General features: G+C 43.6%; 4 protein-coding genes across 4 annotated transcripts; 2 read left to right on the top strand and 2 right to left on the bottom strand.

Moving 5' to 3' along the window:
* The first annotated feature begins 1,574 nt into the window (after nucleotides 1–1,574).
* On the top strand, nucleotides 1,575–6,272 carry LOC122615530 (putative cyclin-dependent serine/threonine-protein kinase DDB_G0272797/DDB_G0274007). Its single transcript, XM_043790476.1, has 6 exons — nucleotides 1,575–1,690; nucleotides 3,055–3,238; nucleotides 3,291–3,348; nucleotides 4,141–4,826; nucleotides 4,889–5,012; nucleotides 5,216–6,272. The coding sequence occupies exons 1-6, from the start codon at nucleotides 1,612–1,614 to the stop codon at nucleotides 5,441–5,443; spliced, it is 1,359 nt and encodes a 452-aa protein (XP_043646411.1). The 5' UTR covers nucleotides 1,575–1,611; the 3' UTR covers nucleotides 5,444–6,272.
* Nucleotides 6,273–6,458: 186 nt separating this feature from the next.
* LOC122615529 (ATP-dependent RNA helicase DBP2) lies at nucleotides 6,459–12,478 on the bottom strand. Its single transcript, XM_043790475.1, has 4 exons — nucleotides 12,345–12,478; nucleotides 10,739–12,135; nucleotides 8,231–8,409; nucleotides 6,459–8,157 (listed from the first exon to the last, which is right to left on the bottom strand). The coding sequence occupies exons 1-4, from the start codon at nucleotides 12,350–12,352 to the stop codon at nucleotides 7,273–7,275; spliced, it is 2,469 nt and encodes an 822-aa protein (XP_043646410.1). The 5' UTR covers nucleotides 12,353–12,478; the 3' UTR covers nucleotides 6,459–7,272.
* Nucleotides 12,479–12,919: 441 nt separating this feature from the next.
* On the top strand, nucleotides 12,920–13,957 carry LOC122616517. Its single transcript, XM_043791994.1, has 2 exons — nucleotides 12,920–13,331; nucleotides 13,388–13,957. Exons 1-2 carry the CDS (start codon nucleotides 13,169–13,171, stop codon nucleotides 13,891–13,893), a joined length of 669 nt encoding a protein of 222 aa, XP_043647929.1. The 5' UTR covers nucleotides 12,920–13,168; the 3' UTR covers nucleotides 13,894–13,957.
* LOC122616515 (ubiquinol-cytochrome-c reductase complex assembly factor 1) lies at nucleotides 13,895–15,078 on the bottom strand. Its single transcript, XM_043791992.1, has 4 exons — nucleotides 14,919–15,078; nucleotides 14,616–14,804; nucleotides 14,302–14,553; nucleotides 13,895–14,227 (listed from the first exon to the last, which is right to left on the bottom strand). Exons 1-4 carry the CDS (start codon nucleotides 14,973–14,975, stop codon nucleotides 13,946–13,948), a joined length of 780 nt encoding a protein of 259 aa, XP_043647927.1. The 5' UTR covers nucleotides 14,976–15,078; the 3' UTR covers nucleotides 13,895–13,945.
* Nucleotides 15,079–15,256: the final 178 nt, after the last annotated feature.

Below are 15,256 nucleotides of genomic sequence, written 5' to 3'. Positions count from 1 at the left end.
ACAACCACAACAAGAAGAGCACCACGCGCGCGATAATCCCAACGCAGTGGTGCCCACTGGTGCTTCATAGGCACCGAAAACATCAACAACACACAAAAGGCTCTCAAGGAGAGCGATTGGCGTAGTGCTGCTGCAGCCCTGGTCAGAAAACCCTTTTATGGGTTTGTCCTGTTTACAAATTGACGCTGCAAATTGAATTTATAGCGCGGCTGAAACAAGTGGTTGAGTGCCAGCCAGGTACCCACTTAATTTCCGTTACAGTCCCCAAAATACAGAAGACAAGTAAATGAGGAAAATGCCACTACAGTGAAGCATCGAACAGGGAAAACTGAACTTAAGCTGCAATTTCAAACCATTTCATATTTCATAATGCTACTACCAAGCAAAACTCTTTCTTGAGACAAATATTTAAATGAAATTAGTCCGAAATTTTATTTAGTATCAGTAAATTTATTTACCAGTATGTAATGCCTCAACTAAAAATATATAAATCAAAACAAAAACGATAACAAAAATGTAGCTTCAAATAATAATATGATTAATATTCTTAAATTGTTGACTGATCTCAAAAAATTCAAAAGCATTAAATTATTTTTTTGATTTAATACTGAACGTGCTGCAAAACGATTACTGAAGAAATTGGAAGTAATGGCTTATTCTTAACGTGGTATAATTTGTTCAGTTGTCCACTAATTAAGCAATTGACTTCAGTGGAATTAGCCAAGTTGTCCTGTATTTGGTTTGAACTGGAAATAGGTGGCTGGTTGAGTGGGTGGTTTGGGTGGCATTTTCCCTTTGAAAAACTCACGCACAAATGTATTTCCCCCCGAGGAGCATTTGTTGCTGCTACCTCAATCTTTCGAAATTGACAACGGCATCAGTCGCAGCGGCAGCCACAACAGCAAATCAAATAAATTAAATTTACACACATAGTTAAATTAGTGAAAATTGAATAAAACAGAAGAAAGAATAGACGACACACGTAAATAAAAGAAGGAGAGGTGATGCAGAAGTGAGGAGACTGGCTGACAGAGCGGGAGAGCAACGTGTCGAGCAACAAATTAATAATACAACAAAAAATCAGATAAATAAAAAAAGCAACACAAATTGAAAACAACAACAACAAAAGCAGCAGCAGCAGCAGCAGAAGCAGCGATTCTGGATTTCTAGAGGCAGCGGCACATTCGAAAGATGGGCTGTGGACAGAGCAAGATACATTTGTATCCCAGGAAATCGAAGAGTAAAGCGAACGGCAAGAAAGGAGGACATGGTGAGTAGGCAAAATGGAAGTATATCCTTGGGGCACCTGACTTTATAAGATCCCATATATGTGCGGTGCACAGGACGAAAATGATGATGAAAGTGCCATTGAAAGCTAGCAATCAATAGGTAATCTAGGTAGGTTTGCATAAGCGGAAATACACGGTTAGAGTATTTTGAAGTAGGAATTTATGTTATTTATATCATAGAGAAGCAGTAATATACGATGAATTGATCTACGAAAATTTCAAATTTAAGTATAGCACCAGTTTACCTATAGATTTTATGTTATTCTTTTTTTGCGTGCTAGAATTGATATTGTTTTGCTAGAGGCAGCGGCACATTCGAAAGATGGGCTGTGGACAGAGCAAGATACATTTGTATCCCAGGAAATCGAAGAGTAAAGCGAACGGCAAGAAAGGAGGACATGGTGAGTAGGCAAAATGGAAGTATATCCTTGGGGATTTTATGTTATTCTTTTTTTGCGTGCTAGAATTGATATTGTTTTGCTACATTTTTATATCCCCGATCATTTGGAATGATCTACAAAATCGTTTGAGCATTTTCTGCTGTGTAGAGCGAGGGAAATTGGGGAAATGGCGAGGAAAAAGTATTGCCTCGCACAACAAAAGCTTACACGCATGACGACATCAATTTGCCTCCAGCTGTGTGTGCGTCCGTGTTTCCGTGCATGTGTGTGTGTGTGTGAGTGTGAGCCACCTGTTTCCACACAATGAGGACATCATTGATTAATATGTCACCAGCAGTGAAAAAAAGGGGCAGCGCAGGGGAAGTTAAAAGGAGAAGCCCAGTTTTAAGGCCATGCATTCACCAAAGTAATAATAAAGGCCTACATTTTAAAGCCCACAGCATTGTCTATATATACACCAAAACACACACACACACACACACCAGTGCGCCAGTGTTTGCGCTTAAGTTTATAAGAATGAAAAAACCTAGCCTACATGCCAAACTTTTGCCTATGCCCAACCCCGCTCTACTGTGGCTGTCTATGTGTGCGTGTTTCTTGCTTTTTTTATTCTATTTTGTGTGTGTATAATTAACTGCTAAAAAGGCAACTTGTTGTTGCAGTGGGCGCCTCTTCAAGGGGCGTGGCCAGCCCCCCCAGGCCCCGTAAGTTTGTATTGCTCTGCGCCTCTGTGTGTGTCTGTGTGGGCAAAAGGGTTAAAGCTAAAAAGTATAGCATACACAAAGGCGCCATTGTGCCATAAACGACCCAAATATTTCGGAGGCGCCTAAGCTTTACTCTCGGTCCTAGATTAATTATTCATAATACTCGGCGGCTCTCTCTTTTCCGAATTTGCATTAAAATGCATAACGGCTTTTAATTAAATTTATGGGTAGCAAGGCCACTTCAAAGAAAGGCCCTAGGAAATATTAAGTATACGCAGGTCAAGCCGAAAGATGGATTAGCAAAAGAACAGAAAGTAGATGTACAAAACGGATGCTTACAACTTGGATGTCATTGTTTTTAGGTGGCTAAGACAACCTAACCTAAGACATTGTTTACTTAAAAATATTATTATTAATAAGTGAATATGTCTAAGGCAGATAGTTAGTTCTTCGGAGTGTGCACATGCCCAGGACCTAGCATAATTTTCACAAGTGTTTTCTAAGCGTCCTTCTCAACTGCCCCCCATCGCACAGAAGTTGCCACACTTGGCTTATTGCAAAACTTTTGCCACTCCATGGCACTCGCGAAATTGCCCACTCAGCTTGACTAATGCTCGAAACTCTTCTTTGGCATTATCCATTTGTTTGTCCATTTGGCAGCCGACTCAGATGCCGAAACGGACGAGGACGAAGGCCACATCGAGGATGCCGAGAAGGCACAGCAGCGCGACCGCGAGAAGCACGACGAGAGCGAGGAGCTAAGCAATAAGGACATCCAGGAAAGCGACGAGGACGTGGCCGTCTCCCTGCTGCGCGCCAAGAACCTGTCGCTGCTGCAAAGCCAGTAAGTCAGCCCACCGACCCCATAACCGAAAATGAACACCTCACTTTTCCAGGGAAATATCATCTAGCCAACAGAACTTCTTCCGCATGCTGGACAAGAAGATCGATGAGGTGAGTATCCACTTTGTGGTACACAAATAGCTGGGTGCTTTTTGATCAACAATTAAATCGCGGGGCTTCCCAATAGTTCCAGTCCATTAAAGTAGAAACACTATTCTGGGTTATTTTCAATCACTTGTTAGCTATAAAGCACAGAAAATAAACGTTGTTCCTTCGTTTTCATAAACAAAAAATTTCATTAGTAATTTTGCTTCCAAATTTAATTCCATAAGTTAAAATTCATTGACCCCAAATACGTAAAATACGAAATATAAAATTTAAATCTGAGAATTTTTTTTATTCAAACACACATATTTTAAAAGCTCTATAATATAATCGTTACGAAAATAATAGAAGAACAGCAAATAGTCATAATATTGATGTGTAATGGGCTGTTTCGTGATAATAAACAAATGGCTTGTTGGCCAAAGATCAATATATAAGTGTACTAAGTATTTGGCCACGCCAAATAATCGAAAGAGCAAAACAATTGGTTTTATAGCCCCATATTTATTTTCTTTTTGAACAACATGTGAGGAACCATTAAAATTCGCTTGTTACCTGTAAATTCCACTTCAAAGAGATATGAGCACCTCGTACGCAGCAGGAAAATGTATTCGCTGTGAGGATAAATTTGATTATTTTATCAAACGTATTGGGTCCAACATCCAATTTAATTGCAAAGTTGGAAATATATTATATGAGAATATGGATTCAATCTTGTTGTCTGTCTGTTAGAATGATATGTTAACTTGTATACTTTGTTCGTGAGAAAATCCGGCTAAACAAGCACGTTTATTTTAGGGTCCGGACTACGACTCGGCCAGCGAGACGGAGATCGCATTGGAGGAGGCCCGACTAAACGCCCTGCGTCAACATTGGGAGTCCGCCAGCATCACGGCCTCCATTTGCTCCTCGGCCAGCCGCTCGCTGCAGACGACGCCCATCCGCCAGGTGCAGGTGCCATTGAAGCAGCCACCACGTGGCGCCGGCCTGCTGCTCCAGCCTTCCAGCGCGTCGGCGGTCAGCGCCTCCTCCTCCTCCTCGACGATAGTCGCGCTGCCCACGACGGAGTATCTACCTCAGCATGTGTTGACGGGACGGCAAGTGGTGCAGCAGCAGCAGCAACAGCAGCATCAACAGCAGCAGCAACAGGCGGCAGTGCTCTACCAGCAGCAGCAGCAGCAGCAGCAACAACTAATTCTGCTGCCGCAGTTGGATCCTAATGTTGTCAACACGTCCACGGCAGCAGCAGCGGCACAGCTCGTCCAGTTGCAGCAGCAGCATCAACAGCAGCAGCAGCTGCAGCAGCATCAACTGCAGCAGCAACAGCAACAGCAGCTGCAACTCAGTCAACAGCAGCAGCAACTCTACCAGCAGCAACAGCAATACCTGCTGACCCTTCCCGCCGGATCAAAGCCACAGAGCGTGAGTCCCAAGCGCCTCATCTATGGTGGCCCCGCTGCAACCACTCTCCTCTGTGCAACTGGGTAAGTTCAGCATCTCATACTTTTTGTACTTATATATTTAAATATATTGATATGCATTGCAGCATCAAATGCAACGCCCCCGAAACTTACGAACCGCCAACCGCTCCACACAGCCAAATCCAGCAGCAACAGCCGCCGCCTCCTCCGCCGGGCGCCTACTACGGCGAGATGATGCACGGCGTACAGGTGAGTGATCCGGGATGCAGCTACCTGTGGCAGTACTTAAGAAGAAACTACTTTGATGTAGCAACTAGATCCTTAGATTGAAGGATCTGCCTTGAGTCGAACGCGTATTCTTCGGATTGTACTGCTACCGAACAACTAGTACTCATTGACTTATATCTTGACTGCTAACTAAGTGACCCATATATTTACTTGACCATTTGCAGGCCGCTCCAGCGGCGGAATACAAGTTCCCGCCAGCCATCAGTGTGCAGCGACTGGCGCCGCAAGTGCAGCGGCAGCTGCGCGAGACGCAGGAACTCATAAAAGACTCGTGCCCGCAGCTGTATGCGGCGGGCTATGGCAGCCCAGGACCACCGATACGCAATCCCAGCAGGAATCCCACTAGAACTAGACCCACCCTGGAGACGCAGTTCTCGCAGGAACTCTCGTGATATCTATATATGTAAACAGCCAGCAGACGGAGGATGCACCCACGTTCAGACACACACACACAACCTAAGCCCACACAGTTGGAAAAACTGCAGCCAAAGAGGAAAACTAAAATTAACCAAAATTATCAAATTACGAACCCCGTGACAAAAAACACACAAACAAACAACAAAGAAAAAAAACAAGAAAAAGCCAAAAAAAAAAAAAACTAAAACTCCAAAATGGAAGAAAATCAATTAAGAAATTGTAAAACTGCACTCAATGTTTCAGACCCTCAGAAAAACCCAGTGGCGGGCAGATGGAGCCCCCCAAATTGCGTACTACTTACCACAAAACAAGATGAGCAACTACTATACCTATGCGGAGCAACAAATAAAGCATTAAACTACAAAGATATTCAAGAGGCAGCCAAAGAACCGATGCGTAGGATAGGCACATAAGGACATAACATAGTTGGAGTTGGATCCGAAAGCGCAAGGTACATAGATTTAGGAATCGAGTCGAGTATAGCGTTATAAGGCGATATATATGCCAATGCCACAAAGAAGATGCGGATGCGGATGCGGATGCAGATGCAGATGCGGATGCGGATGCGAATGCGGAGTAGAAGGTGTTAGAGCCCGGAAAAAAGCAAACACAAATCATACAAAGTAAATAATATAAAGTGTAACAAACAAATGACTTTTACATTCTCACGCAATTTTGTTAGTCATAAATCTCATGGTGTAATTTTTTAACAAACAAATATTTTCCGTCAAATTCTCGAAATGGTGTAACGTTGATGAATGGATATGATGATAGAATGTTCGTTGGATATGCAATTAACGGATGAAGCTGTCTAGTAATATTTGTATAATTTAGTTCTATTTATTATTATTGATAATTTTGGATGTATGATAGTTTTTCTTATATGGATATATATATATATATTTAAAATGAAAAATAAAAGCAAATCAATTAAGTTTAAAGGCCTCAGCGATTTCACTTTTCAGCGGCAATAATAATTATAACGCACAGTTGAACTTCTAATTAATTCCTTTATTCATATCTTGTTATCAATTCATACTTATGGGCTGACATAAAATGGAATTGCATTTCATATTTCTGAAAGTATTTTGATGTTTCATTGTTTTTTGTATGTTTTAAAGTTGTTATTGTGTGAAAAGTATCCAGCTAAGCAATTCATTAGACTAGTCACATAATATGGTTTAAGATGACATAATAATACGCATTTGATTCCACGAAATTGACATTGTTTCTTATGTGTACACGTGTCCGATAGTGTGAAAGGTGTGCGGGAGCGCTTTCCCATTTAGTGTTCCTTCGTAATCCGATTGTATCTAATCTCTTTTGGCTTGGGTTTGTTTGGAGCATTGCAAACATTTCTTTTGCAGTGTATGTATAGATAGGTACAATATTCGAGAATTGTATAAAGAAATCAAATACGCCCAGGGCTCTGGAAAGATAAATGCCAACAACATCGATGATCGGCACTCGAATGCCCTAACAATTTGACTAAACCAAAAGCTTATCAACTAAATGTGGGGTTTTTTTGTGGGAAAACAAAGATTTTAATCAAATTAAAAGCGTATTTGATTCCAGATTAAACCATATTATATAGCTATGATGTGGGCGGAGGAGATCTACACGATACGCACATCACCGACGCTCATCTAACATCTTCCCTATAAAGTTTCTGGACTTGTGATCGTGGCTTGTGTACAATTATACGGGTGGGTGTACGGATGTGCGTGTTATGTTTCGTGTGGGGAAAGGAAATTACAGTAGAGCTGATCTACAATTTGGTAGCCTCTATCGAACTGCAGATCCTTTAGTTCTGCACAGGCAGTGGTGGCGGCGGATAGGCAAAGATATCGCCGCCATTCGCCATCATATAGGGTGCCGCCTGCGTGGGCACTGCATACTGGGCGCGGTAAGAGTTGGCCACTGCTGCAGCTCCTCCGTTCAGCGACACGGTTGCCATACTGGAGGACATCGACGAGTACTGGCCATAAGCCTGTGGCTGTTGCAATTGCTGCTGCTGCTGTTGCTGTTGTTGCTGCTGCTGGGGAGTCTGCAACTGTTGTTGCTGCTGCTGCTGCTGCTGCTGGGCCGCCGCCGCCTGTTGCTGCTGCTGCTGGTTCATCGCTGGTGGTGGCATGTTGGCAAAGTTCATGTTGTACGGCGAGAAGCGAGAACGCTTCTGATCGTTTATGAAGTTCGCAGCCGTTAACGCTGATTGCAATGCTGCATCGGGCAGAAGGTGTAGCTGCTGGGCAGTCTGCGCCTGTTGTGCCTGTTGCGGTCCAGAACCAGGACCATTCTGTGCCTTGTTGGGCTCAAAGCAAGCGGCATTGGGATTGAAGCGCGAGAAGTGAACTCCGCCGTTCTGCTGTTGCTGCTGCTGCTGGCCCTGGTAGCCACCGCCTCCCTGGCCACGGTAGCCGCCTTGTCCGCCCTGATTCGGCGGAGAAGTGCGTGGTTTCTGATCGAATCGTGGTGGTCCACCGGCAGCGCCGCCGTTGAAGGAATTGCGGTTCATGTTGGCACCGGGACCATTGTTGTTGCGGTAGTTGTTGCCGCCATTGTATCCACCGCCCATCTGTGGGTTGCGACCCTGATAGCCATTGCCGCCACGGTAGCCGCCACCCATGCCGCCACCGCGCTTGTTGTAGCCTCCGCTCATGGCCATGTTCATCAGCTTGGGATTGATGGTCTGCAAAGTGAGTGGAGTAGAAGGTGAGTACATTTGCTTCTTAGGCTTGCAAGCTACTAGTGGGAAAACTCACCTGGTTGGCCTCGCGCAGCACCTGAATCAAGTCGTTGGCCTTGTTGGCGTTGGAATGAGTGAACAATGTGTAGGCCGTGCCGGTGTTATTGGATCGTCCGGTACGTCCAATGCGATGAACGTAGTCCTCCGAGTTCGAAGGATAATCATAGTTGATCACAAACTTGACATCGTCAACGTCTGTTTGATTTCAATTATATTTTTCATTTCGAATTTGAAAATTGAAGAATGTGAAAATAGGCGTTAAAATTATCGAATCGAACCAATGCGTCGAAAATAGGAATCTTTCTCAATACTCAAGAAACTATTCAACAAAAACGAAAACTTATTTGTGTGCTTGTGTGAGTGGTGTCCGTTTCTGTCTTGGTGTGAGTATTCGTGTCGTTGTAGTGGTGGTTATGGTGCGATCATTTGTTTTCTTGTAAAGTTTGTTAATAGAACTTAAAATATATTTTTGATCGAATTGTCGAATGGATTTTGTCGGTTGGTAGTTGGTAGGTAGATCGGTTTCAATTTTTTCTTTGTTATGTTTTTTTTTTTGTACTTTGAACAAAAATTTCGCCATCAATACTATTAGCGTATATTAATAACTATACATCTTTGGCAAATAGACATATGTTTTTTTTATACTGCAGAAATGTGGACCTCGACCTTTTCTTCTCATCATACTTTCATATCATTTTTGAATACACAAATCGTAATATAAATGTTTAAGCTTAATGCATACAAGAGACGGCTTGATTAAAATTAACATTATAAATAAGAGATAAGAGATATATATATATAAGTAAATGAATGATAGAAGCTTATGGTAGATAGAGGGGAGTGCTTTGGTTTAAAATCAAGATACACGTTGATGGTAAGGAGGGAACGAGGGTGCGGACATATTGCTATGATTAGGAAGAAATAAATTAGCCTAGTACTTACCCTGGCGCTCTACGGTTAAAATATGGGATTAGAATTAGGCTTACGAACAAGAATCACTGTCCCTGGAGATCCTGTCCTCGCAACTGGGCCGTGATGATGGAGATCCCACGGATCTCCACAATGCTAGAAACTTATAACTCAACCCTCAACTTGTATATATAGCTTTTCTCTTTAACTGCTTTGTGTATATAACTTTTTAACTTTTAACTTTGAACGGTTTTTTTTCGTTTTGTTTTTCTTTGTCTTTTTTTGCCATTTGAAAAATCGAAGTCCATTTCATAAAGTGCTGATGATATTTTTGTTCACACACAAATTTAGGTATTATACATAGAGTAAGGAGCGACGTAATATAGTATATTAAGTACTTTATGATACATAAATAAGCTACAGAAAATTATCATCAGTCAACAAATTCTTGGGCCGCAAAATGTAGCAATTACTCAACACATTAGTTACTTCACATTGTTCTATAAACTAAAAAAAAAAAAACTTAAAAAATATGTATAGTTAGAAGGCATAGTTTAATCGCCTTGGATTAGAGGTTAATTTTTAAGGGTGCACTGAGACTATTATTTACTTAGGATTTTCTGTTTTTATTTTTAGATTATTTTGCTGGCCATTGACTCCTTGACTGACAGTAAATTGCTTTTTACAATTAAGTTACTCAAAATGTGATTGACGAGACACAACTAAAAACTATGAGCAAGAGAGCAACAAACGAACTAAAAGTAACAACATCGTATAACCAGCAATGCATGGAGAACAAACACATTCCCCTCATTATTTGAGCCCACACCTTTTCTTCGGATTCGTAGAATCATTCAGCAAACTAAAGGGTTCAAGTTAGACTTAGTGATCCACTCGGTATTGAACCACTCGAAAATGATTGGAAAATAATAAATAGCAATTTATCGGCTGCTAAGAGATTCAAACATGCAATTCAAAAAAATACAAGCGGTCCTTTCCGGTTTTCACGTTTACCAATTTACATTCTTCGGTTGAGTATTACCAGCTTTGAGATCAGTTAACTTCGCCTTAACTTAGCTACCCGCCAGGCAAATACACATTTTTTTAATATTTATGAAATACCCCAGTTAATTTTAAATAAAGCTAGGCGAAGAACTTCGGTAGAGCTCTTTTGGCAAAACAAAATTGTAGGTTACTCTTTACCCAGCTTAATTAAATCAATATGAATACAAACAAAAAACTGCATCCAACTATGAATATTTACACACTGAAAAAAGCGAAGGTTCCCATCTATGAACCCCTGGAATCGTGCGCTTTCAGCTCAAATCGTGACTCAAAAATTGTGAAATCCGGAACAGACCCGAAACGAAAAACCTCCAAAGTTCTGGAAACAGAGAGCGGAAGGAAGAGCGAAGAGGCTGGGCGGTGTTGGCCGATTCATCGCTGACGGATCGCTGAGACCAGACGAACCAGGAAGGCGTCGACGACGAATCACAAAATAATGAATGAAACCCCACGGGATGCTGATTGATCCACAGGCAACAATTGCTTGGTTACGGAGAGAAAAAACGGAAGTTGGCCTCATTGAGGCCCCACAAAGGCTACGTATACTCACCGAGTCCGCGGGCAGCCACATCGGTGGCCACCAGAATCGAGTGCCGGCCATTGCGGAAGCTCGAGAGCACAAAGTCGCGCTCCTGCTGCGACTTATCGCCGTGAATGGCGCATGCGCGCCAACCCTGACGGGAGATATTGCGCGTGATCTCGTCCACACGTTTCTTGGTCTCCACGAAAATTATGGTCTTCGTCTCGTTCTCCGCCGAGATGTCCGTAAGCAGCTTGATCAGCTTCATTAACTTCTCGTTCTCATCGCACACGTCCACGATCTGCAGGATGTTGTGATTGGCGCTAAGCGAAAGCGAACCAATGTTCACCTGTATATAGTTATTAAGGAACTCCTCAGCCAGCTGGCGCACCTCTTTGGGCCAGGTGGCGGACCACATCAGAACCTGACGGTCCGGTCGGATCTGCTGCATGATCTTTCTGATCTGGGGCTCGAAGCCCATGTCCAGCATACGATCGGCCTCGTCTAGCACCAGATAGGTGCATCTCTTCAAGGAGGTGGTGCCTCGCTCGAGGAAATCAATCAGACGACCTGGTGTGGCAATCACAATCTCCACGCCGCGCTCCAAATCCCTAGCCTGCTGTCCCTTGGGGGCTCCGCCAAAGATGCAAGTGTTGCGCACATGCGTATTGCTGCCGAACTCGATGGCCACCTGCTGGATCTGCTGGGCCAGCTCCCTAGTGGGTGCCAGCACCAGGGCAATGGGTCCATCACCACGCTCCAGGCGCGGCTGGTTATTGATGTGCACCACCGCTGGCAGAACATAGGCCAGGGTCTTGCCCGATCCGGTCTGGGCCACGCCCACCAGATCCCGTCCACTCAAAGCAATGGGCCAACCCTGGGCTTGAATGGCCGTTGGCTTGGCGAAACCCTGCTTACGGATCTCGTTCATCACGTAGTCGGGAAAGCCGCCCTCCTCGAATTCAATACTGGGTGTGGGCACCTGATCGCCCTTAATGGTGATCTCATTGCTGGTGAGGAAGGTCTCTGTTTCACCGGCAGTTCTGGCCAGCACCGAATCGCACGGCTTGTAAAAGTTCTTGCGGAATGGCGTAAGATTCACCTCGGACCAAACGATCTTGGGCAGGTGGGCGCCGTGATTGGAAGAGCGCTGGCCACCGTTCTGACCACCAAATCCATCCTGATTGCGGGGTCCTCCGGGTCCCATGCCAGGACCTCCACCGTTCATGCGTCGCTGGCCACCATTGGCGGGTCCGTGACCATTGAAACCTGGGTATGGAGCGGATCGGTTGCGCTGGAACATGCCTGCTCCACCGGGTCCGCCCCCGGGAGCACCGCCGCCCATGCGATTGGGCACCATACCGCCGGCTAGGCCACCAGCTCCTCCTCCGCCGCCGCCTCCGTATGCGTTAACCTGTCCGTTGTACCTGCAACGAGCGTTTTGCGCCATGAAATTAGAATTTTGAGCCTTTTATGCGTTGCCAAAATGTTGAAATTTACACGAAACGATCTTTTTTTATGTAATTTTCATTTTTTACTGCCATTTTGAATTTATTGATTTTCGACACTCGGCCCCTGGCCGCATGGTAGCTCGAATTTCGTCCCAAAATAGGTGGGTTTATGTTTCTATACTCACATGTTCATAGCTGCTGTGCTGTAAGTGGATATATAGCTGGCCAAATAATAGTTTTTTCGGTCACTTTTCACAATTTTTCACTCCACAATTTTTTTAGCTTCTACGTCGTCAATAGAGCTGTGGAAAAAATCGGTGTAAATATCGATTACTGCCGATTGGTTGAGTTTTCTGGAATAATCGATTGAGTTTATAAGAACCGATGATAAATGTACAAGAAAAAATGACAAACTTTTTGTTAATAATTGCCTAATAATTTATTATTATTTATAAATAATTCATAAATTTTAATTACTGAAGAAATATCAAATAATATTTGGGTTGAGCACTAGCACTGGTTTCTGTATTTCTAGTATTAGTTGTCTAACCAGTATCTTGTTATTGTGGCACCGGTAATTAACAACAAGAACTATTATTTTTTTAAGCAAAACAATAACAACTTCATCTGTGATTATTTGTCTACACCTATCGGTTCAAGAACTTCGATAACAGTCGTCAGCACAAGTAATGTGACCAGGCCCAAAGACAGAAATGTGGCCACAAATTGGAATGTTACAGTGACCACTCACAGTAGTTAACCTATAAATTTTAATCTGTAAAGTAATAACTAATGAGAAAGGTTGTAATATTGCAGTTCAGTTAAACCTTGCTTATATGTAGTCCCTCTAAATTTGACCAGTACTTTTAATCTGCAATTATGCCATACAAAAATTGACAAATGGTTTTCGCTTGATCGAAGCTCTGCCGTACTTCATAATGTAAACAAACATGGCTCAAACAAGGGATTCTTATTAAAAAAATTCAATCTAGAAAGGCATTTGGTAACAATGCGCACCAGTTACAAGAAAAACAGACCCTTCGACTTTAAGCTAATTGATCTGGTGGAACCAAATCCTGTGCTCTACAAGAGATCAGGGCTCTCGAACTACGATGCCATGAAGGCGAAAACTGATATTTGGGCTCGTATAGCCGAGATGATGGGTTGTGATGGTAAGTCAGTTCATTAATGTATTGGGTATATACATATAAACTAATACTTCTCTTAGTGGACTTCTGCCTGATGCGCTGGAACAATCTGCACTATCAATTTCGCAAGGAGTTTCGACGGGCGGACACCAGTGGATCCACCTGGCCGTACTTGGAACGCCTACGATTCCTGGCCGAGATCCAGCCGCCCTCGAAAATCAAACCCAAACCCAAAGTAAGGGACTCCACGGGCAAACAAGAGGCGATCATCCAGACAGAAACCCCTGTGCAGTTCCTGTGGGAGACCTATGAGGATGGGGATGTACCAGAACAGTCTAGTACGTTTATCATCGAGGAGGTCATCGAGGAGCCTAGCGAACAGGTTATCCAGGAGGAAATCATCTACGAGGAGCAAGAGCCAGCTCAGATACTCTCACCCAGAAGCAGCTTTCTCCAGATGGACCAAGTACTAGCCCAACTAAAAGAACCGCACAGGAGACGGGCAGAGCGGAGGATTACAGCGTTTCTGCTCAAGTGCCAGCTGCGTGCCTTGAGTAATCAATCCGTGGAGGACCTCAGCATTTAACTTTCCGTTTACATACTCACAACTTTATTTAAAAAACAGAATATAACTAAGATTAAACCTTGCACTTGTCCAAATCCAACCATGCCACTTTCGGCTTAACAATGAACTGATCGCGCGGCAAACTGTCCAGCATGCTGGTCTGCTGACGGACGTACTTCACCAGTCGCTCGATCTGCGCGTAATCATCGCAGTTCATCTCAAAGAAGCGGCGCCACAAGGCGCAGGCCAAAACCCGGTCGTCGGACATAATGCCCTCGTCGTAGGCGATAAGGGCCGCTTGGAACTGCTCGGATAACGTCTCGATCTGCTGACGGGTGCGGGAGGGATTGTGAGCCTGTTGGGCAAGACAGTATGTAGAGTATAAACAAAATATATAGCCAACTAAAGATGAACTAGAGTGAAACGTACTCCCAATTTCTTGGCGCGTGTGTTGACATCTCCCCACATGGCCTCCACAATGCAGTTGCGCAGGAAGCGTCCATCCTCGCCCGTTTCAGAGCCCTCGGCCATGGAGCGCATTAGGAGTAGCCAAACATGCAGTTCGGTGACCAGAAACCAGGAGTTAAAGGTGTTGGGCAGATTGAAGTCGCGGAAGAAGGCCACATAGTTGATCTTGTCGGCAACGCTTTCGTACAGCAGATGACTCGTTACCTTGAGGCGCTAGTAAGGGATTAAAAAGTTGAATATTAACTAATATATAAGTATAAGTATCATTCACCTACCGCCTTTGTGTTCGGTGTGAAGCCCACTTTGTTGAGCACTCTCTTCAGGATTCCACCTTCTGTGGCTGCTGCTGCGCCTGGTTTTGTTTTATTGGTATTGTCCACCACGCCGGTGGATGAGCACAAGCGGCAGGGCTGCTCCAGTATCCCCAGTATCGCTGGACTGTGTTTGTAGGGATGTTGTGTTGCCTTTAATAAAGTTTAATTTAAAAATTTGACACCCGTTTATATAAGAGTTGCAGGCGGTGCATTCGTAGGCCTGTGTTTTAAGTAAATTATGCACATCCGTTGCTTTAAACCTACCCATGTGCTTCTCGCTATGCCGCCGGCCAGTCTTGCAACTGCTCGAGTGCAGTGCATTTTTAAATATTTTTTAAATTTACTAAAACAAAATCGTTTAAAAATTCCAATTGCACGCGACAACAGTCCGAAACAGCTGATCCAGCAGGGCTGCCAACTCGGGTATAACGACAAGTTTACAGTGATTTACTAACATATAAATAACAGTAATGGCTAAAAATCTTTGTAAAGGAAAGTATATGTTTTGATGCTTAGGAAAAGTAAGAACAATTACTTTATTTACTTAGACGCTTTAGACATTTGCAGTTTTAATTCATAAATTCTAGAAAAGCTAGATCGAA

The sequence above is a fragment of the Drosophila teissieri genome, chromosome 3L, assembly GCF_016746235.2.
Source record: "Drosophila teissieri strain GT53w chromosome 3L, Prin_Dtei_1.1, whole genome shotgun sequence".
In the NCBI taxonomy this organism is placed as follows: domain Eukaryota; kingdom Metazoa; phylum Arthropoda; class Insecta; order Diptera; family Drosophilidae; genus Drosophila; species Drosophila teissieri.
This window is presented reverse-complemented; position numbering and strand designations above follow the sequence as displayed.

Bases quoted from the DNA above. Each gene is read 5' to 3' on its own strand.
- LOC122615530 (XM_043790476.1), top strand. From the start codon at position 1,612: ATGGGCTGTGGACAGAGCAAGATACATTTGTATCCCAGGAAATCGAAG. The intron at 3,349-4,140 runs GTGAGTATCCAC...CGTTTATTTTAG, and splicing joins TGGACAAGAAGATCGATGAG to GGTCCGGACTACGACTCGGC. The intron at 5,013-5,215 runs GTGAGTGATCCG...GACCATTTGCAG, and splicing joins AGATGATGCACGGCGTACAG to GCCGCTCCAGCGGCGGAATA.
- LOC122616517 (XM_043791994.1), top strand. From the start codon at position 13,169: ATGCGCACCAGTTACAAGAAAAACAGACCCTTCGACTTTAAGCTAATT. The intron at 13,332-13,387 runs GTAAGTCAGTTC...TACTTCTCTTAG, and splicing joins CGAGATGATGGGTTGTGATG to TGGACTTCTGCCTGATGCGC.
- LOC122616515 (XM_043791992.1), bottom strand. From the start codon at position 14,975: ATGCACTGCACTCGAGCAGTTGCAAGACTGGCCGGCGGCATAGCGAGA. The intron at 14,554-14,615 runs GTAGGTGAATGA...ATCCCTTACTAG, and splicing joins TCACACCGAACACAAAGGCG to CGCCTCAAGGTAACGAGTCA. The intron at 14,228-14,301 runs GTACGTTTCACT...CTTGCCCAACAG, and splicing joins CACGCGCCAAGAAATTGGGA to GCTCACAATCCCTCCCGCAC.
- LOC122615529 (XM_043790475.1), bottom strand. The intron at 8,410-10,738 runs GTGAGTATACGT...GAAATCAAACAG, and splicing joins TGTGGCTGCCCGCGGACTCG to ACGTTGACGATGTCAAGTTT. The intron at 8,158-8,230 runs GTGAGTTTTCCC...CTCACTTTGCAG, and splicing joins TGCTGCGCGAGGCCAACCAG to ACCATCAATCCCAAGCTGAT.